The following is a 21,668-nucleotide window of genomic DNA, read 5'->3' as shown; positions in this document are numbered from 1 at the left end:
CAGAATTATGTGTTTTGAATTTAGTTGTGAAGAGCAAACTCATTGGACTATGTGTTATGAATAAGGAGTAACGATGCATGGCAGATGCCATGCAGGAGCACGAGGAGATTATTCCGGCCCTCTGACTGCCTGCACTTTAAGGCAGGAGAGTGTATTGGCTTAAATAATGTAGATTTCTCTTTTCCTCTTTACCCCTGAGGGAGTCTGATTTCCTGATCACCTATCTAGCCATATGCCGTAGCTCTTGCCAGGAACTCCGAGCGGTGTCACTGCCAGCTGAAATTACTTGTTTTCTGAGAACTGAATTATGTTGAGAATTGTCTTAAATTGCTACGCTGGCAACATCACAAAGTTTTGGGTACACACACAAAAAAATTGTGCAAAAGCAGCCCTACCTTGAAATTCGGCTTAGAAACCGCTTCAAGCATTGAATTTGATCCAGATACTGAGAGGTGTTCTACACCTGCTCAGGCGCATCACGCCCTCTTTGTTCTCTTTCCAGTGCTTTTCTCAGCTTCTTTGTGCTCTGGCTAGTACAGTACAATGTTGATACAGACAAATTAAACATTTACAAAGAGAGCATATTGTCTGCTCCTATTCTGTACCAGTTAGAGCGAAGAGCTAGTATAGTTAGTAAAACCTTCTAATATGTTGTGATAACTATGCTCCTTTTCTTTCCTCTTTCAACAGGATGGAACTGAAATACGGATATACGTTGACTAAGGAGTTGGAATAAGACTGAGTCCTGCTCTGTGTTACTTGTATACTTGGACCATGAACTTGCTGTTTGGCTTCACGCTTTAGGAACCTTTGTAGCAACTGTGTGAAGCTGTTGGGAATCATGGCATTCTCTCCATGGAAGCTGTCCTCTCAGAAACTCGGCTTTTTTCTGGTGACTTTTGGTTTCATTTGGGGAATGATGCTTCTGCATTTTACTATTCAGCAGCAAACACAACACGAAAGCAGTTCAGTCCTGCGCGAGCAAATTTTGGATCTCAGCAAAAGATACATCAAAGCATTAGCTGAAGAAAATAAAAATGTGGTTGATGGGCCTTATGTTGGGACAGTGACAGCATACGGTAAGTGTGTGCTCTAGATTACATGATACTCTGATTAAGGGTTTTTATAAATTGTCCAAATATTTTACTTCATAATGCTGCTCAATTGACAATACTTTGCACTGTGGATTTTCTGCACAGATGGAGAAAACAGTCTTCATTTATAAGTATGAAATGGGACAAATTTTATATTCCCAGTCACTTGGAAATAAAGTTGTCTACTAATTTTTACTACATCTGTCTAGTAGCTATAATGGGTATGCCTCAAGTTATTTGTTAGAACTTCATTTAAAAAAAACTTTTTTGCTGTTTTTGAGAAACTTGGAAGGCTTTTCAGTTTGTTTGTCAGTGATCTAAGTAAGAAATTCCTTGTGGAAGAAGAACTTGCCTTACTGATAAAGTGGAGACTTGCTATGTTTATTTCTCCTTCTTTCCAACTTCACTTCTTTGTTCAGTCAATTTACTTCATGTTTAAGTTCGTGTCTGGTTTAAGCTTAAATTAAGCTTAAATATATCATGTTTGCCTCAGGGTAGAGAACTCTTTTTGTGAGTTTCAGTGCTTTGTTCAGCAGTAAGTTTTGATGCTTACTCTCTTCCATTTTCTAGAACATGAGAGTTAAGTTTGTGTGCATGTGTGAGAGAAAGCATGCAGAAAAATATGAAACATATTGCCAGAAAATATTATGAAAATAAAAACATAACCTCATTTCAGGTTAGGTGTGGCCCCTTTTCAGTCTGACAAGATCACACCGTACACCTTACTTGATTAGCCTTTTTTAAGCTAACTTCATTTTCTACTCACCTATGCACTTTCAGACTATCTGGAAAGTTAATGGCTAATTAGTCATCTAGATTTGTTTCCTTTTATAGTTGCCTTAATATTCAGCTCTGAAGAAATTGGATAGATGTCTTTTGTAGGCTTAGACAAAGAATAAAGACTAGGATGCAACAGACAATAGCTGCACCTTTTCCTCTAGTTTTCTCTTAGTACTCTTTGCTTTTTGGTGTCTGTGATGAAAATACGCTCTCGGGAGATTCTCTCCATGTCTTGTTTCTGTTACCACTTTTCCTCTAAAAAAAAATAATTTTTTAGTTTGTGTGAAGGTGCTTGCCTGTAAGCCTGAGATTATCATCGCAAACATAGCTAACAATTATATTGCTTTGTTGCTTAAATAAGAAGCCATCCTGTAGTGGTTTAAGCCCAGCCAGCAACTAAAGAGCACACAGCCGCTCGCTCGCTCGAGGTGGGATGGGGGAGAGAATTGGAAGAGTAAAAATGAGAAAACTTGAGATAAAGCTTGAGATAAAGACAGCTTAATAGGTAAAGCAAAAGCCATGCATGCAAGAAAAGCAAAAGAAGGAATTCATTCAGAGCTTCCCATCGGCGGGCAGGTGTTCAGCTGTCTCCAGGAAAGCAGGGCTCCATCATGAGTAATTGTTACTTGGGAAGACCAACACCATACTCTGAACATTCCCCCCCTTTCCTCCTCCTTCCCCAGCTTTAAATTGCTGAGCATGGTGTCCTACGGTATGGAATATCCCTTTGGTCAGTTGGGGTCAGCTGTCCTGGCTGTGTCTCCTCCCAACTTCTTGTGCACCCCCTGGCTGCTTGCTGGTGGGGTGGTGTGAGAAGCAGAAAATGCCTTGACTCTGTGTAAGCACTGCTCAGCAATCATGAAAACATCCCTGTGTTATCAACACTGTTTTCAGCAGAAATCCAAAACATAGCCCCATACTCACTACTATGAAGAGAATTAACTCTACCCCAGCCAGCCAAAACCAGCACACATCCTTTTTCTGTAACTTCTACTCATTTGAGTCTGCATGTTGAGCTATACACGCATGGTAATCTTACAAAGAGACACAAGCTAAATAGAGTGGTACTAAATCAATATTTAGACTGAAGATTTCCAAGCAAGCAGAGGTCCTTAGGGAATTGTGTGTAGGCTTAAAACAAAACCCTACCTGCTATATAGCCATCATCAGTGTCCCGTTACCTTGTAAGGGTGCTTGATGGTAGATGAATTGAAGAAGAGGAAAAAAAAACCACAATAAACCAAACAAAAACAATATGTCTCGAGACATTGAAGATATAAGTGCATTGATCTGTGCCGTAGCTAGATCTGATGGTACAGAATATCCATAAGCTAAGTTCCCCCTGGAGCTTGTTACCCGAGGCATTCATTTCCTGTTCCAAATCCTGCTGAGGAGTAAGTTGACTTGCTGCCAAACAGTGGTCAAGTTCCCCAGAAGTTAAACTGCATTTGAACGTGGATGAAATAACTTTGTAAGGCTTCTGTGGAGGCAAAGCTAAGTTTTGTGTAGAAATCTCAAGTTCTGTTGCTAAGAAGAATTTTAAGTTTAAAAACAAGTTTGGACAGGTGTTTTCAATTAAGGAGTCTGAAAAGATGCAAAATAATGGTAATATATTTATTTAAAATATTAGGGTGAGTGGTGCTATCGTGAGTGAATGACACCATATTAACTAATACTTTATGAAACTGAGTAAGATAATTACTTAATAAGTAAGTTAGTTTGTCCTGTTTTGGCATACCAAATGATTTGTTGATAGCAAATGATCAGATTAGCAGTTCAGGAATAAACACACCAATGACTAAAGTCAATGATAATGGGTAGAAGTTGGTTCACTGTTCTACGAAAATTAAAGCCCTTGCTATTTAGCCTTTTTACTTTATTTATTTTAATCCTGTCCTCTTTTTGCTATTAGCAAGCACAGTCATGATTTCCGTGTTAAAGTTTTAAGTTTGCTTGGTTTGGCAGCTTTTACCCACTCAAAAGTTTTTCGGTCATTCCTTAATTATGATTGCACAGATTGTTTGCTTTTTCTTTCTACCGTATATTGATCGACCTGTCAGGTAGGTGGATCAAACACTTTCCTTTTAAAAGCTCTAGTCCAAATATATATAATGAGTATTAGATTTTTGTAGCAGTAAACAGTTGTTTTCCAAAAATTATTATGAATCTGTGCTTCTGCCTTCCCTTTGTCTAACGAGCCTCCAATTGCTTTGTTGTTCAGGTGAGCAGTCTCTTGTATCAGTGTTAAAAAATTACCATCTTTAACCATTTTTCTCTTTATGTTCTCTGTATGCCTTTACGTATGCTATGTTTCTTCCTCATTGTTCCCTGACTTTTTTTTTTTTTTTTACTACCTTTTTTGCCTAGATTTTTTCCTCCTTCTGTACCATGGTTTTGTTCATGGTAAATCCCCACTCCACTCTTTCCTTCTCTTCTGCACACTGTACCATTAAGTGACTTCTGGACCACTTTTAAGATCGTCCAGATCATTAGTGATTAAGATTCCTTTTAATCTTAAAAAGGACATCTTCTGATCTTTAAAAGGACAAAAGAAAACACACAGTTATAAAGAAAAAAATTTACTTTATGGCTCCATGGAATAAATATAACTCTCCTTTTATTTGGAAAAAAGAATCATAAGCTTTCTAAAAGTAACAGCCTTTTCTTATTTACTCTCTCATTTGCACTAGAATTGGGCCGGTCATGGAAAAAATAATAATAAAGGGAGCACAAAATAAGTGTGGCAAAAATAAAACTGATGTTCGGGCAGAGGAATCTCTTTAGATGTATGGAGAAATCTTCTATTACAGATCAGAAAGTTATTTGATTCTACAGCTGTGGAAAGCAGAAAATGTATTATACATATGCACATGTAATTATTTTGTGTAATTAAATGGGAAAATAATGTAAATTCATCATAACAAATTCTTTAATCCTGAGACAAGGGTAAATGAACAAAGAACAATACTTTCTTTCATCTTCTTTGGCTTGTTGCCACTATAATTATACGGTTCAGTCTGACAGTGGTCTGTTTTCCCCCTCTTGCCCATAGTTCTTTTAGCTTGCCCAACCATCTCTGCTACTTCAAGAATTCTGAACAAAAGAAAAGGGAAAGAAAAAATATCAGAAATCTCTTTCTGGGTTGTCATTTGATATGCAAACTCCTGTTAGCGTATCTTGCTTTCCACGCGAAGGAAGCGCAGTGTCAGACCAAATAGATGGGTAGAGGCAATCACCAACAGAGTGAAGAAAAGAAACAGGTGATTTATGGTGGTTTGTGTATACGACAGAAAGGTTGAATTTAACTTTTTTTTTTTGCCAGTGCAGAACCTGGTTGTGGTGGAGGAGATGCAGAAGGTTTTTGTACTGGCTTAAAGATATCGCTTTTGGGAAGGGGATTTTTGTTTCCAGGTGGATGAGCGTCTAACAGACTGTTCCTCTGATAGTGCTTAAATATGGATTTAGGTTTAGATTCATTATTATTTATGTAACTTTTTATTATTGAGCTATTACAAGGCATGCATTTTTTTTGTTCCGCTGTATGTACCCATAAAGGTGCACACTTCACCTTGAATATAGGATATGTATATGAGTGGTAGTGCGTTTTATAAAACACACAGGAAGACAAGTTATGTGTCCAGGGAAACTTGTATCTGAGGCTGAACAAGAAGGGAACGTTGGTGCATAGAACTGCTAATGACAAAGATTTGCACTGAGAAAGTGTCTATATATATTCCAGTCTCATTCTTGTATCTATTTTTTGACTCTGTCTGGCAGTGTGCATTGCATTATTAAGCATTTTAACTTTTCATTTTCCATTGTAGATTTGAAGAAGACACTTGCTGTCTTGTTGGATAATATCTTGCAGCGCATTGGGAAGCTAGAGTCCAAGGTGGAAAATCTTGTACTTAATGGAACAGGAGCAAACTCTACCAATAATACTACCACTCCTGCTCCCAGCTTAGGAGCAGTCGAAAAGCTTAATGTAGCAGGTGGGTATGGCAATTGTTTAAAATATTTATGGGCTGTTTAATCTGTATTTTTCTCTCTTGGCTAAAAAAGATTTTTCAGTGTTTAACGCTGTTTAATAGCTGTTGTGATTCGACACACAGCGATGACCTACCTGGTACCTTCAGTTTAAATAAATATGTTTTAAAATATCATTTGAAGTCATTAATTTTGTCTTCAGTGAATGGACTGTTCGCTACCCTTACAACTTCTCAAAGCATTTGAGTCATCCTGCAGTGGTGGAAAGCCTTGCTGGCTTCTTCACTTGCACGTCTCTGTTCCTGTAGTGTTCCCAGCTGTGAATGTGGCTGGTACACTGCATAAGCCTTGTTGTTTATACTGCCTCGTCTATTGCACTGCATTTGGCTCTGCCACCAGGTGTAAACAGATGCTGACTGTCCTGGCCTATAGGAAGATCTGAGTCTGCCCTGCTAATGATCTTTGCAGTCCCAAAAAAGGAGCAGAGCGGAAGAGTTAGGGCAACTTGGTAAATACATTGATAGCTGTGCTTACAAGTCTTGCCTGTGCTTGGGTTTTCTGTATAAAAACTTCTGTTGAGAGGGTGTTACTTTCTTAAATTTGTCAAAACAGAGAAGGAGATGCTACCTTTGGGAGGGCAATGCCACTGAAAGGAAGTCTGGGAGAGCAGATGGACAAGTGATTACCCAAGTACAGTATTCCAGCAGAGTTGCTGTGTCAGCTGCTCTGTCCATTGGTACCAGGACGTTAAAAGCATATTATCTCTTGGTGAGACAGACCTTTCTGTCTCTCTTGCCACATAGTAAAAATACGCTTATACGCATTTACAACAGCCCTTTGCATGTGTGGTTTACTATGCTTGCCTTGTGGTACCTTTTTTTTTTTCTCATGTGTCTCTTTGTTAAAATGAAGGCAGATTAGAAACAAGTAACTGAAGGTGGAGAGCACCTTCAGACTACTAATAGGATGAGCCATGTTACTACCACAAGGAATACAACACAAGATCTTTGCTGGAAGATATGCCACTTTGATGGAAAGTGAGCTAGTACAGTATTTTTATAGTTTCTGGGCTATATATAAAATGAAAAACATTCCTATATATTTTGTTTTTGTAGCTGGACAAAAGAGAGACTTCACACTATTATTTCAATAGATTTGCAGATAACTGGAAAAAGGATACTCATGTTGTTGTTTATACATTTATAGGCAAAGGATCATTGTTCTTATCTGACTGGGAAACATCTCATCAGTTCTTAGGGTGAATTGAGTTTTGTTTGTTATTCTTGGAGTTTGCTAGATTCACAATTTTAATACTCAGAAGCAACATTTAATGAGCTTGGTGGGAGTTTTCAGTTTGCGGTGTTTACATGGCTTTTTGCTGCCTGAGGCTTGCTCTGTGGCAAAGAACACTATTTCTCTTATTAGAGCTTCAGTTTTTTACCTTTGACTCTTGGTCCACTAAGTTTAAAATATCTGAAGCAACTATATTAAACAGCAACAACAGAAAAACCTTTAGGAAACCATTTCTTAAGGTTTGATTAACTATTGTTCCGGTGCCTGTTTTGGATAATGTGACTGTTGAGGTATCTCCAGGCTGAATAGTACCAGTGGGTAGCATAGAGCTTGAAGCTAATCCTTGTGTTAAAGTGCCTGCTATTCATCCATTTGAAGCAATCAGTGGAAATTCAGCTGATCAGAGGAAGCCAAATGGAAATGAAAAACTTGTTTTGACTTCTGTCTTCTTAGCAGTTTCCTGACAGTAGCAAACTCTGGAAGCCGTATGGCTCCAGTAAAATCATAATATAAATGTCTTCTCTGTTAGGAAGGAATTGTTCAGAAAATAAGCTAGGTGAGTAAATAATGTGATTACAGTATCAGCTACAGCATTGGTTTTGTCTGTCGTATTTCAACAGCATCCTTTTTTGTTGTGCTAGAGCAGTTGAGATAATCTGAAAATTCTTGTAGAGAGGGCATTTTGTCACCCAACAGTTTGTCGTTTTACTGGAGCTAAAACATGTATATATACAAATACACATGACACTTCCACTGTTTCCTTTATAATAGTTTATTCAGCTTTTACTCTATGAAGTGATCACAGAAAGCAAACATTTTAAGTTTACTGTTTCTCTCTTTATCAGCTGTAATATTTTACTGCTGACTTTAGACAAATTCATGTTAGTAATTTCACCCTTTCTGTATGGACAACCATAGTATTCATGGAGCACGCTAACCAACATCGTGTTTAATATTTTTAGTAATGTTTTTTGAAGACTTCTTGAGTTTGTTTGGTTTTTTTGCAAATCTTTTTTGATGCAGAGTTGCTGCTTAAAACTCTGAAGTAAATGAAGCATTTTATAGCCTCATTCATCAGTGCAGCAGTGCAGTGTCATTAGCAGACTTTCCTTGAAAATTTGTGCTTCCAGTGGAGCTACTTCATGCATTTATTATTTTTGGATTGAGCTGCCACAGTACACTGAGACCTGATTCTATAATCTGTGTAACTATGTCCCTTTACCTATGGAAAGCCTTTCTTAAATAAATGAAGCTTCATGCAGGCTTAAGCTGCACCGTAGCATCTACTGACACTGCTTATAAACCTTGGTAGTATATAGTGGAGTCACTATTCGTCCCGAAGTCTGCATTTTTCTCCTCACTGACCTTGTATAAAGTTTACTGTGTGTTATATACCACCTTGAGTAGATGCAAGTGATAAAATAAGACATAAGAGAATGACAGGAAGGTGATTATATTGTAAATATTTGATTATGACTGGACACAAACTCAAGAGCAAAACAGTATTTTTCTTGTAATTTAAAACTGTCTGTCCTGGCAAGCTAGACATGTCAATCTGAATGTGCTATGGGCTTTTCTTCATTGTGTATTTTAATTATTAATAACACTTGGGAAAAAGTGTTATTTTTTCTTATAGTATTATAGTGTTATAGTATTATTTTATCTACAAGCTAGAAGAACAGAAATGATGATGATTAGTCAACATTTCTCCTCCTAAAGTGTCTCTGCAAGTGGGATTTTCTTTTATTAGGTACATTGCTGTATTCAGAAAGCAGTCCTACGAACAGTATCCATATGCTACAGGTGGATTGTGATAATGCAAGAATCCTGGTTTAATTAGAATCCTGGTCAAGCTATTGAAATCAGTCCAGGTTATGGTTTTATGTGACTTTTTATGGTTTATGTGACTTCTTATGTTTTTTATATGACGCAACTGGTATGTAACCATGGTGCAGATTTATGCATTGAAAAAAATCTTTTCTTTGAGATTAAGGACACGGGCAATTGGATCAGATATGGATTTTTAAAAAATAATTCCACTCCTGCCCACCTTTTCTGTATAAACAACTAGAATAATGGTATAAAAGGGGGGAATATTTATAGTTTTGAAACATATGGATGTTTTCTTCAGTTCGTACATACGTTGTTTTTAGCTTAGCTCAGCTACAGGTTTGAATGTGACTATGTAAGAATTTAGGTAGCAATGAAGAGAATGTATGATGATTAATGGTTGTCAGTTGCAAAGTGGTTGAAAAATCAATTTGTTTAAAATGCTGACATTTCTCAATGAACCAAGGTCAGAGGGCATTTAATTTTTGCCCAGTATACGTCTTGGCAAAATGTCTGTTGGTCCAGGAAAGTTTGTTTTTATAGTTAATAGACTTGCAAGGTTACTTCTTCTAATGCGCTACACTTGAGCTGGAACTACCTTGTTACCACAGTCCCTTGGTATCACAACACGGAATCTATCATCCTTCTTTCTAATGAAGAAAAAAAAAAAAATCTTCCATGTACTTTTTGATATTTTTAATAGTCTTTTGGGGACGTTGGTATCCAGACTTTGAGAGTGGTCACTGTAGCTGCCGGGGTAAATAAATTTGAGTGGTTCACATTCCCCTAAGGAACAGATACGACAGTAGTGGGAAGCAGTTGCCTGTAACTCGATGGCAGTGGTAATAAAGGAATACACAGCCTTTGCAGCCTTGCAGGTGTCAAAGCAGATGAAAAATTTCCTCTGAACTGTATGGATGAGAAAAGACCTAATAATAATGAGTTTTGTAGCTCCTTTTAAAACAACTAACTGCTGTTTCTAGTCAGGATGTCATTTGAAGGCCTACCAAATGGCTTCTAAAACTTTTATCAGCAACTTCTGTAGGTTTTCCTGGTGGATAAATGGTAGCACCAGTAGCAGAAAGATGAAGTAGGACAGTTTCTTGAGGAAAAGAAAAAACACTAGGGAACTACCTCGCTATCAAAGATTTTATTTAAAAAAAAAAAAAAAAAGTTCAACAAAACAAAATGTGGTCTTTACTGTGGAAAGTGTTAGGCAAAGCCTGGGAAGCTCTAGATAAGCAGTGGACCTGGAGGTGTTATAACTTGGAGTATTATGCTAAGATAATCCATTATAAATTACTTCATGAGGGAATGAGCAATGCCCTCTCCGAAAGAGCCTGTCAGCAAAGGAAAAAGGAGGCACTGGCATGGGAAATAAACTGTTCAATGGTTTCAAAAAAGTTGTCTATCTTTGTTTTAGGGTTATTATTACAGCCAGAAGTTGAGTAATCTCTGGCCAAACAGTAGCCATCGTGGCTATTTATGCCTTGTAACAGCCTAATAGAAATGTTGCTGGGTTCCTAAAAGCAGTTTTGACCAATTTTTAGCCTGTGCTTTGGCCACTGTAGCCTGAACAAACAATTTATGTGATAGGTATTACTTGATACAGAGCCCATAACTTTTTCTTTTAGTAGCCTCTTCATTACCATACTGCAACCTGACATATGCTGGTAATTGGAGATTACCTAGCATAAGGAAAACATATTCTTTGACCTAGAATTATAATTGTACTTTGGGCAGACATGCAAACATCTTAAGAGTATGACTCAGTGTTTAAAATTTAGGGGCTGTTTGGAAGTGAAGTTGTTCATCACTTTCACTTCATCATCTTTTCATCAGTTATGCTCTTTATTGGGCGAGATGCAGAGAAAAGTGTTTTCTTTTGTTTTTTAAAATTGTTTCACCTCTGGCTGTCAAGCGCGGTGTAGAACTGAGGTGGCAGTGGTGAAATCTGCAGTGGAAAATATCGGTCTGTGGTGGTGTGTAGAGTTTTTGGCAGATAAAAGTAGATGAAGAAAATCCATCTGGATTATGCTCGTTCATAATAAGAAGGTGACAGCAGTTGGTAGGAGGAAATGTTGATGATTTAGCAAGGACTGTAACTCGGCTGTCTCTGAAGTAGGTGAACTCAAACTTTTATTTGATTCATTTGCGACTTCCCATTTAGAGACCAGAAATCGCTCTCTTCCTTTTCAGACTCTCAGATAACTAGCATTAATTTATATGTAGACTGTACTGTGTATTCATAACCTTACTGTGTTTTTACATTTAGTGTTTGTAACTTGGTGCTACACCTGGTTTTTTCCTCTGAAGTTAGTTTTACAGAATCTTTCATTGAGGGAAGCTCAAGAGCAAAACAGCTTCGCTTCTCTTTTGGGTTGTGTGAAAGGATAATAGAGCATGAGCTCTTAGTATCATCCAATCCCAAAGGAGCTGAGGATGGGACATCTGCTGGAGGGTGAGGCTGCATGATTGTGTTAAAAAACAAAGCCATGGAGCACCTTGGGTAACTTGCGTGGGAGGTTAGATGTTACTCTTTTTTTTCCCTCTTTAGATCCATGTGTAAAACCATAAGCATACTTTCCTTTTTCTTCTTACCTCCTCAAAACCATCAAACAGTCTGGTTGTTTTGATACTGATAATTTTCAACTGGTTTTTCAGAACCTCCATTTTGTTTATGAAAGAGTGAATTGTTAATAAAGTGCTTATGAGGCTTCAGCTAACTGGTTTCAGGAGCAATAAATTTCCTTCTCTCTCTCTCTTTCCTGTCTTCATTTATCCAAGTTGCGTCTGAAAAGCTTTTAAGATATTTGGTAGCCATCCTTTCTGCATTTGTGGGAAGTAATGTATTCCCGTACACACAAGAAAGTATTAATCTAAACCTTGGGTGCCTAGCAGATAAGATTTTTCATTAGCCTTCAGAACAGGAAGCTTTGAGCCACTGCCACAAATAATACCCTAGGTAAATTTAAAGTTGCTGTTTTGGAGATGATTAAATGGAAATGGGGAAATATGAAAGCATGGCACTTTATAGCAGAGCTTGTCTACGTGGCTGCTTCTGTTGTAGCTGAATCCTTGGTTCCATGTGACAGGCACAAGATCAGTTTGGTTTAGGCAACTTGGCTTTTAACAGTTGGGCTTTTCTAAGGTAACTATGAAAGAAATCCTTGATCTTTGTGGGACAGTTGCACTAAGGATATTTCATGGGATAGGGCAATCTGCTTGCACAAACATGATCAAAGAATCAGTCCTCTGTTTTCTTCATATGATTTTTTTTTTTTTTTTTTGTAAGCAGGGATGTGGGGTTTGTGTGTTGTGGGTTGGGTTTGATTTGGGCTTTGTTTTGGGGTGGTTTTTTTTAGTTTCTAAATTGCAAGCTCTTGCTGTGTTCTTCTGGCAGCTATGGGAAAAATTTGATTTAAGCAAACTGAAAGAAACTATTTCAATTCCTCAGGCTTTAAAACTCTAGTAAATAATAGTGGTATGAATTCTGAATATGCATGTTGCAAAACAACTTTTTAAAAATGAAAATGTTGATTTAAAGCAAAGGCCAAGGTGCTCCGAGGCTATTGTCATCACTGTACTGTGCTTGTTCAGTGAAAAGCTAAAGTTTTGATAAGTGTAACTATCTAACACCTCAGATAGTATAATTGCACAGAAACCATGCCAGACTGGTTGTTTACAAAATGTTCTTTTGCCTTGAAAAGTGTCACTTTGTAAGATTTTAATTGTGCGTCTTTGATCCCATAAAAATGAGTAGGTTTGCATCAAGGTTCGCATCAAATCCTCCTCCCCACCTCCCTAGTACATAGCTGGTGCTTGGAGAACTCTTTCGAAGACTAAGAACAGTTAAGTACCAGGTTGCTGTATGTAGCGCTGCTCAGTGAGGGAGAATATTTTTTGTGTTACCTATTCAAAGCTTCCGTAGCTTTTCTGCCTTATGCATTAACTTGTTCTGCTGTACTGGCTGTTGAGTTCTCTTTTAACAACTTTAGTGTTAACATCTTTAAAGTCACTCATTAGGATGCAGACTTCAGTATTTACTTGTCATCTAAGACATGATGGCTTGGATGCCTGTCAGGTATCTGGCATCCTTCGTGAATATGTAGCAAGGCAGGCTGACAAGTCAGCTTTGGCAATGCTGCAAGCAGGCTGCTTTTTTTAAACGTTACTATGGTGAGAAGGACCTTTATCGTGGTATTTCCACGTCCCTCTTCCTAAAGACTTGGGGCTGACACACTGAAGCCTTTCAGGTGGGGAGGAAGACTCGGGTAACTTCATGATCGGTTGATTTATTTCCATTGCTCTATTTCCGATTAAATTTGTTATACATCTAACAGCCTCATTAGTTTTAACAGTCTGCAACCATAGGTCACCCCAATAGTTCTGTACTTGCAGAGACAAACTAGGTTAAAAAAAGCTAAGATATATTGCATATTATTTTGAATTTCTAAAGCTGTCCTCCTGTTTTAAGAGGACTACAGTAAGCTTTTCTTTGGTTAATGTAGTACCTACAATGTTCTGTATGGTCACGCCTTAAAAAACAAACTAGTTGTCTCCGCAGAACGTCAGGGTGTACCAGCTGTAATAGGATGTGGGCTGCACTGGTTCTAGTAGCCAAGACTACAGCTTTCTCGGGGTAATGCTTGGCTTTGACTCGTATTTATTGTGCCTTATCCATTGTATTCTTTTTCCACACTGTATATAATACCAAGCAGTTTTTCCCATTTTGCTGTCCATTTGCCTCCCACAAAGGCAGTAGCGTGGAGCTGGGGAGAATCGTGTGTTTTCAAGCCTCGCTGTTGCAGCCCAGCATAATGACTGTGCAGAAGACCACACGTGAATATTTTCCTCTGCAGTGCTAAGCTGTATTAGTAATGCTGAAGGGGGCTGTTAGTGGTCCCCTGGGCTGCATTTTGATTAACCACTTGACTACTACTTGAATTCTCCTAACACTGCATTGATTTCAGTAGCGTTAATGGAACACAGCAGCACAGCTGGTGTGAGGATGGACTAGCAGTAGAAAAGTTAATTTTCTTTAAATCATACCAATGCTTTGCTACTGAAGTTTCTAAAATGTTAGTAGAAAGCATTTTGTGCTCTGCATTTAAAATCTTGAAACCTTGAGCTCATTTCGTTGAATATGTTCATAGTGCTTTCAGCTCACACTGCAAATTCTGTCTTTTATGAAATCTTACCAGCTGGAGATGAAAAATGTGAATTAAATTGAGAATGTGTTAATTAGTGTGAGAAGAGAAAGGAGACCTTACACAAACTAAACTAGCCTAACTACAGTGTTGTGTCTAACCGTAGATACTACATTTCATAACTGAAATAGAAACAAGAGAAGGGTTCCATGAATTAAAGTAAGAATAATGCTTTTATTTAATGATCAAAACCAGAAAGAGAACAAATAGATATAAAATTGTTGAATAGACTTGATCAGATACGATTACTCTGTCCTTTTAATACTAAGGAGGTTCCTGATTTTATGAGATCTGCTGATGGGAAAGACTTTGGGTTGAGCCATTATCTGTGCTATATGTCATCAAAAGATAGCCTAATGTGCGTTTTTGCACTAGTCTAAAAATTTGGGGTTTGGCCTCAAGGTTCCAAAGTGTACAAAGTTTTGCGTCATGTTAAATTCTCAAGAAATTTGTATTCTCTGAAGAATGAAGCGTTGGTCCTTAGTAGACTAGATAGGCTACTGGTGTCACAGTTTGCAATTTCAACAATATTGTGGCTTTTTCATTTGCTTTTTTTTCATTTGTTGTTTTAAAAACAACAAATAGACAAATAGAATACTTATCAATAAGCAATCACTACTGAGTAACTAATTATAACTGTTATTCAGCTTACTGTTTTAGTGGATTATTTCTAGATGTCCTAACTGTCTGGTGGAGAAAAATTGAAGCAGATTTTTTTAGCCTCTTACAAAGCACAGTATTTGAAGGGTGGTGCAATATAGGAAAGGGGCAAAATATGTATGTAGTGCTCACTATTGCTTATTTTTACTGTTTTGTTAAAAAGTAACTAGGAAGTAAACAAAAATCAATTCTGTATCGCAGATTGTGCTTTTAACCACATAATTATCTCTTGAGTGTTGTAGACTTTCACTAAAACAAACTAAACCTGTGGACATAGAGTTTATTTGCAAGAGATGATGAAGACCTGTACCTGTGAACTGGTGTTTAAAGAGAATGGTGTCAAAGGCATGGGACTTTAGCCAGTGTAGTGGATCATCCCTGGAGGTGTTCAAGGCCAGGCTGGATGGGGCTTTGAGCAGCCTGGTCTAGTGGGAGGTGTCCCTGCCCAGGGCAGGGGGGTGGAACTACATGAGCTTTAAGGTCCCTTCCAACCCGAACCACTCTCTGATTCTATATAGAGCTACAAGGGAGAAGTATCTTTTCCAGTGCAAGGTTGGGTGGCTTAGCTTAAATCCGCCAAGTCATTCATGCTAACGTGCCAGACTTTGCACTGAAATAACTGATGATTGTTCACAAGTTCAGTTTCACCTGCTGTGCACTAACGATCTCTGATGCAGAGCTGTATATCTTTAAACAGCCACAGACATTTGCAAAGTGAACATATGGCTCCTTTCTAAACATGGGGATGGAATTTGTTAGTTATATATTGAATATCCCAGGACCTCACAAACAGTATTTAAAGAGTTTTTTCTAGAGTTGCATGGTGTTTCGTCAATTTTTTTCCAGCATAATCTGTAAAAACTGTGTGCTCTTAGGCTTATAATATGCTCACATTCATATTTTCAATTTGTCAATGCACTGGCTTTTAATGTAACATCATAGGAGATAAATGTTTAATAATTATGTCTTTGCATAACAGCAGTCAAGAGGAAATAAGCTGTGCATGACTTCAAAAACACCTAGGAGTCTGCAGAATAGGAATTAATATTATGGCTCACACAAAGCTCAAGAGAAAAAAGTGTGTGTATTAATTCTGTTGCTTTGTACTGACTTGACAGTTGCTGTATTTCCAACTTTTTTGGCTGTAGGTTCTAAGTTTTGGCTGGGAAAAGAGATCTCAGAACTTGCATTTTAAATGACATAAATCCTAATTAAGGGTAAAGATCCTTGTGGTTTCTCAAATACTATTTTCCAACAAAAGTAACTTTAATGTCTGGCTTAATAATATATTTTTCCCCGTCAGGAAAGAACCATCCAACATGAATTTGGTAACAGTGTGATACCTCTACCCAGACCTTTTTAACAATAATCTTCAGAAGATATTAGTGTTTGGGTTTTTTTGTCATCTCCAAATGATGACTTAAACCTTAATACTTGCTTTTCATGTTTTGGAAGGTCCAGATGTGTAGATCAGCATCCTCGGGGTTCCACTTGCTTTATCTCCCCTGTCTTTGTGATCCATTCAACAGCATTCAACAGTGTAAATTGCTGGTATGTGGTTGAGGTTGGTCCCAACTGTCCATGGGATACACAAGAGTTGTTCACCTCTGGATTCCTATTCAGAAGAGCCAGCTCCTAGTTAGCATGGATGATGGGAGCCTGTGAACGAAAAATGGATTGAGCTGATTTGGCAGTATGGGCCCACGCTGAGCTAGGGACTACTGTCCAACCACTGCTGCTTCTGCTGGTCCAGCTCTGCAGCACGGTTTGATGAGGACAAGCTGGACTGGTAATTTGTAGCTATGAATTTGTATTTAAAGAGGCTGGCCACAGCTTCCTTGACTTCAGATATTTTACAAGGATGTTTCCTATGTTTATAACAGTAGTTCAGAACAGCTAGTTTAGTAAGGTTGGGGAAAGGAGCCTTTTTGTTGCCCACAGGCTCCAGGACACCCTCCACGCCTAGTTAGGAGTGAGCAGCTGAAGTGTAACTCTTCATATGGGTTCTGGTCAGTAAGGAAGAAAAAAGTTGTGAGGGATGTTTCTCAACCTAGAACTCACACTGACTATGGCCAAGAAGAAAGTGTACGGCAAGGCAAGCCGTAATTGACTGGAACCATCAAAATTATTCACAAGTGAATTCAGATTTTGCATTTAATTCTCAGGCTTACGTGTGGGAACCAGTGTGTTCAAAACTTGCCCGTTTCTGCAGACAGTGTATTGCTTTGGACAACTCTTCTTGATGTAGATGTGTTTCCAGTCTGATTACTGGAACCAGCCAGTTCCTGTTTGCAGGCACAAAGGAAAGATTGCTTGTCTAGGGAGCACTCAGATGGAACAGAGTTGCTTTTCTCTCTTGCTTCTCCTATTCTTTCACGTTCATTTCGTCTTGTATGCATGTATTGCTACATTTTGTTCTGCCCTGGATAATGCTTTATGTAAATTGTTTCATGGGACAGTTTATATTTAAGCTTTATAGAACTGCCTTCACTCTGCTATTACCTGATTAGTAGCTATGAATGAAGCAAGTGGAAGTTGTTGTAGATGTTTGGGATAGATCCATGGTAAGGCTGAGTGGGAAGCTGGTGTGCAAGTGAAGCATCTTCAGAGTCTGTAATGGTGGAAAAAAGGTGTTATTTTTGAGGAAGGTGAAACTTAGGAGCATTTACTGTTGCTAGCGAAGAGAGGAAAAGATGTCAGGTATTCTTGGAAATACTACTAGCGGCATTAATACTTCTCCAAGCATTTTATCATGGTAAGAGGTGATAAAGGTGGGCATTACTGTTCTGTGTTCTCTATACGTATAGATTATCCTGCGGAGATCAGTATGCTGTTTGTATGTAAACCATCACAGTAGAAGAGCAAGAGTGGGACTGCTCTGGAAAAGCCCTAGTGTTGCTGGCCCCAGGGGAGACCAGAAGCCTGAGAAAATCTGCAGCTTATGCTGACATCAATGTCTGGCTCTTGCTTTTTACTTCTTGGAATGGGCAGGAGCAGGGAGAGCTGGTAAACTTGGCTTTCTCCTTGGGAAGTATCTGTATGTAGTACTGCCACAGCTCATGTGAGCTATTGAAGCGTGTGGTGGGTGCAGTATGTGACTTGTAAGAAGGCAATTTTTATTCTTGCAAGTAGATCTTGCAAATACAGGGATCCCGTAAAACTTTTTGACCAATGAACAGTAGCAAAGATCGCAGCCCATCTAGAAAAACACATTTGCGTGCAGAAAATGTGTTTACACATGACAGAAACAAACAGGTATCTAGACTACCATTGTGTATCTACCAAAACTGAGGCCATTCTCTGTACCTTGTGTTTTTTTCTCTGTTCTTCCTTTCTTTGACAGATTATGAGATACTCATTAAAATGCAATATGATATAAGTGAGAAACTTGGCACGCTAGGTGTTTATGCTGTAAAATAAAGAATTATAGCTTGTGTTTATGTATTACCCTGAACTTCAGAAGAAGAGAGTGTTCTCTTGACTAACCCTCTGAACTGGAAGGCAGTCATATGATAGCACGGTTAGCTTGAGATAGAAGACAAAGTTCATGGATCCTTCATGTTGGCAAGCTATACTTCTGATCAACAGAAAGGGCAGAACAGCAGCTTTTGTGTACTTTTCAACTTTCGACAAATAAGGAGCTGAAGGAGTAACATCAAGTCTAAGGAGGAGTGACCATCTTGCAGAGGAGGATTGTTTAGCCTAGAGCGAGCAGTGCAAAGGCTGGATGTTATGCTTCCTTCAGTGGCCTTGCGAGGCTCTGCCAGCAGCACCTCCTGCAGCCACAGGCCCTCGGGAACTGTCGTTCCCACCTCTGCTTTGCTTCCTTCTCTGGTGCCAATCCAAAAATTGTTTCTGGTTTAAAGTAATATTTTTGGGCAAGAACTATTTTTAGTATATCAGTGGTCCAGCCAAGAGTCAAGTGAAAGGTAGTGCTGGCATGGTGAGGGGTGGGTAGTGGCTGAGGAAGGATACCCCTTAAAAAAAGCACTGCTGCAGTGGAAAAGGTATGTGGAAATGCATGCCGAATATCATTAAAAATACCTTCTCTTTAAGGGTTTAATAAATTGTTTCTTACCTTTCTGAAAATTGCTAATTACAGTTAGTTGGTTCTATGAATAGTAGCTACAGGAGGGAAGAAAAAAAACCTTTGAGCATGGTAAGTGTAACTTGTCCAGGTGCAGCTGAAATTGATAGAGAGACATGTTTGATTGAATAGAATTACCCAGATGTTCAGAATTTTCAACACTAAGTTCTGCAGTGAACTTTCCCTGTGGTTGAACTGCATCTCTGGTGTTATATCATAGATTTAAGATGTCTTTTATGTTTTTGGAAGATCTGAATTTGACATGCCTTATAGAAAGCTCTGTACTTATTTTGTATTCACGCTTATGAGTTTGTAAAAAAAAAAAAAAAAAAAAGAAAAAAGAAAGCCCACAGTCCAGACCATACAGCTCTTCTAATGGCATTGTATCGATTACTGAAAATTGCCATAATTTAACCATGCCTCTTTTCGGTGTAAGGTAGGTTTGTTACTGTTTGATCTCAGGCACTGATTTCTGTGTGATTCAAGTGGAAGGTCTGATTCCTGAACTGTAGTAAAGCAAAAAGTCCCACTGTTATCTAGCTGCACTGACTGAATTTAGAACATACTTTTAAATTGTTAATGTCTCTACGTATGCTCTGTATGTTCTCACTTGGAGCAGAAACCAGAGTCATAGATGTCGCTGGTCTAGTCTGCAAGAATCGTATAAGGGTAAGAAGATAAGGGAGAATATTTTGAAAGTGCTTATTGATTTGAAATTACAAAGTCATCTTAAAAACTACTTTGCTTCAGTGTTACTGTCAGTGGCAGTACAGCTCAGTTTGTCAAATTACTGCTGCTGCAGAGACTGCCAAATAAGTGTCTTCTTCCTGGCACAATTCTTCTTTCCCCATCAGTTCCATTTTGCAATGCTTCACTCACATTTCACGTTTTATCTTTAAAAGAAACTATGTGCAAAAACATGGAAAATATTCATATAAACCAGGAGGTGGTTTTCGTATATAATACAATGTTCTAACTTTTACCCACTGATCTTGGATACTTGTCCCTACTCTATTCTAATGCTGCAGCCTTTTTTTTTTCCCCCCCCTGAGATCTCTAATTAGCATATTCTGGGAGAAGTCATGCACTATAACTGCCATAGCATGAAACGTTCCTGGGTTGATGGATAGCTGGCTTTAATGATCTTGATTCTTGCCTATGGGAAAAGCCAGAAATGATGCAGGTATAATTTAGATAACTCTGGGATGAACTACCTAAATTGAAAACCTTATCTTCCGCTGCCTTTGGCAAGAATCTCTGCACCATGTTAATAATTTTCTTGCCTTAAAGGCCTGCATTAGAGGGTTCTTCTAAGTTCTTAGAAGAAGGTCCCATCCTGGGGTTGATGTGGTAATGCCCTTTAAAACTGCTTCTTTTTCCTTGGCTCATGGGCTAGAAGTGTTGCTCTGTATTACCCTCTTTAATGTGTTGCAACGATCTAGAGTGATAAATTTTAAAATAGGCAAAAAAGAACAGAATTCTTGGGAGACCATAGGAGATTTTTCTCATGAGATGTGATGTAGTGCTACTCAGTTGTAAATTTAGATCATATTGCAACACCTGTTAATCGGGTCATATATTCGATGCCAAGCTGCACATCATGGGTATTTCATAATATGATAATAGAACTTGAAAAACTAGGTTTTATGTTTAAGAGCAAAATATATCTTACAAATGTTTGACAATTGGAAACAAATTCTTCCAATTTAGTAGTTTTAAGCAAACTTCACTTAGGAAGATATTTTACTTTTTATTATTCTCGGTATGGATTAGCTTAATTTTTAAGTCTTCATAGACCAGTTTTTGTAATTCATCACTTTTACTGCAAGTCAGAGTTGAAATCTATGAAACCATTTTATTCTATAGTCAGAAGAGAGCATGCTGAGTTTTAATGTTATAACAAATATTACACAGTAGGGCTCTTCAGTCAGTCTGGATTGCGGATTCATGAAAATGAAAGGAAGGATTCATTAGGCTATCTGTCAGAACTGTAAAATTAAATTCACTTATGGTCTATGTTTCTCTTTAGATCTCATAAATGGAGCCCAAGAACAGTGTGAATTGCCTCCTATGGATGGTTTTCCTCACTGTGAAGGGAAAATAAAGGTAAGTGAACTGTTTTTAATCTTATTATGTGTGTTCTGTTAAAAAGTGAACATAAGTTGTAAAAGGTCACTACTCAGACAATGGCATAAACCAAGAACAACTAGGTCAAAAAAGACGATATTTAGAAGCCCGTGTCAGTACAGTATTGCTCACTTCAGGCCTTTAATACTACTTCTGCAAAGAAATAAAGTGGCATCCTATTAAGACAGGAATAAAATGCCATATTATATTCAAATGCTACATTATTTAATAAAATGCCTTATTATTTGAATGCCATCTTGTTATTCAGAAACTTTCTCTTTGAAAAGCCCTGTTTTCTTCCCCATTATGAGTCATTTGGCATTCCCCTACCCCAGGACTGGGATTCTGTGTGTCCCTCACTCCAGCCCTCTCCCCGTTTCAGCAAGACGCTTGTTTACGCTTCTTTCCCCTCTTTGCCAACAGCTCTGTCCGGTTCCTCCTTCCTCTTTTCCGTTCAAAGCATTTCTGCTCACAGGCGAGGTACTGCACTAAGTGTGCAGCCAGAACTTCGGGGTTCACAGTTGATTCCACATAAATCCTATATTTTACTAATAATGCAGTTGGAAAGGCCAAATATTGAAAGCCATCAAACTTTGGTTG

The 21,668-nt window shown here is 38.2% G+C and overlaps 1 protein-coding gene across 3 annotated transcripts in view; it reads left to right on the top strand.

Moving 5' to 3' along the window:
* Nucleotides 1–21,668, top strand: part of MGAT5 (alpha-1,6-mannosylglycoprotein 6-beta-N-acetylglucosaminyltransferase) — a 135,345-nt gene that overhangs the window by 46,851 nt on the left and 66,826 nt on the right. For all 3 annotated transcript variants that reach the window (XM_063340803.1, XM_063340804.1, XM_063340805.1), the window contains exons 2-4: nucleotides 691–1,079; nucleotides 5,699–5,866; nucleotides 20,971–21,047. In XM_063340803.1, the coding sequence (XP_063196873.1) occupies nucleotides 842–1,079; nucleotides 5,699–5,866; nucleotides 20,971–21,047 (483 nt within the window). In that variant the 5' untranslated portion in view covers nucleotides 691–841. The remainder of the gene's footprint in view (nucleotides 1–690; nucleotides 1,080–5,698; nucleotides 5,867–20,970; nucleotides 21,048–21,668) is intronic.

The sequence above is a fragment of the Chroicocephalus ridibundus genome, chromosome 7, assembly GCF_963924245.1.
Source record: "Chroicocephalus ridibundus chromosome 7, bChrRid1.1, whole genome shotgun sequence".
NCBI lineage: Eukaryota > Metazoa > Chordata > Aves > Charadriiformes > Laridae > Chroicocephalus > Chroicocephalus ridibundus.
Note: the sequence above shows the minus strand (reverse complement) of the source record. Positions and strands in the feature narration are given on the sequence as shown.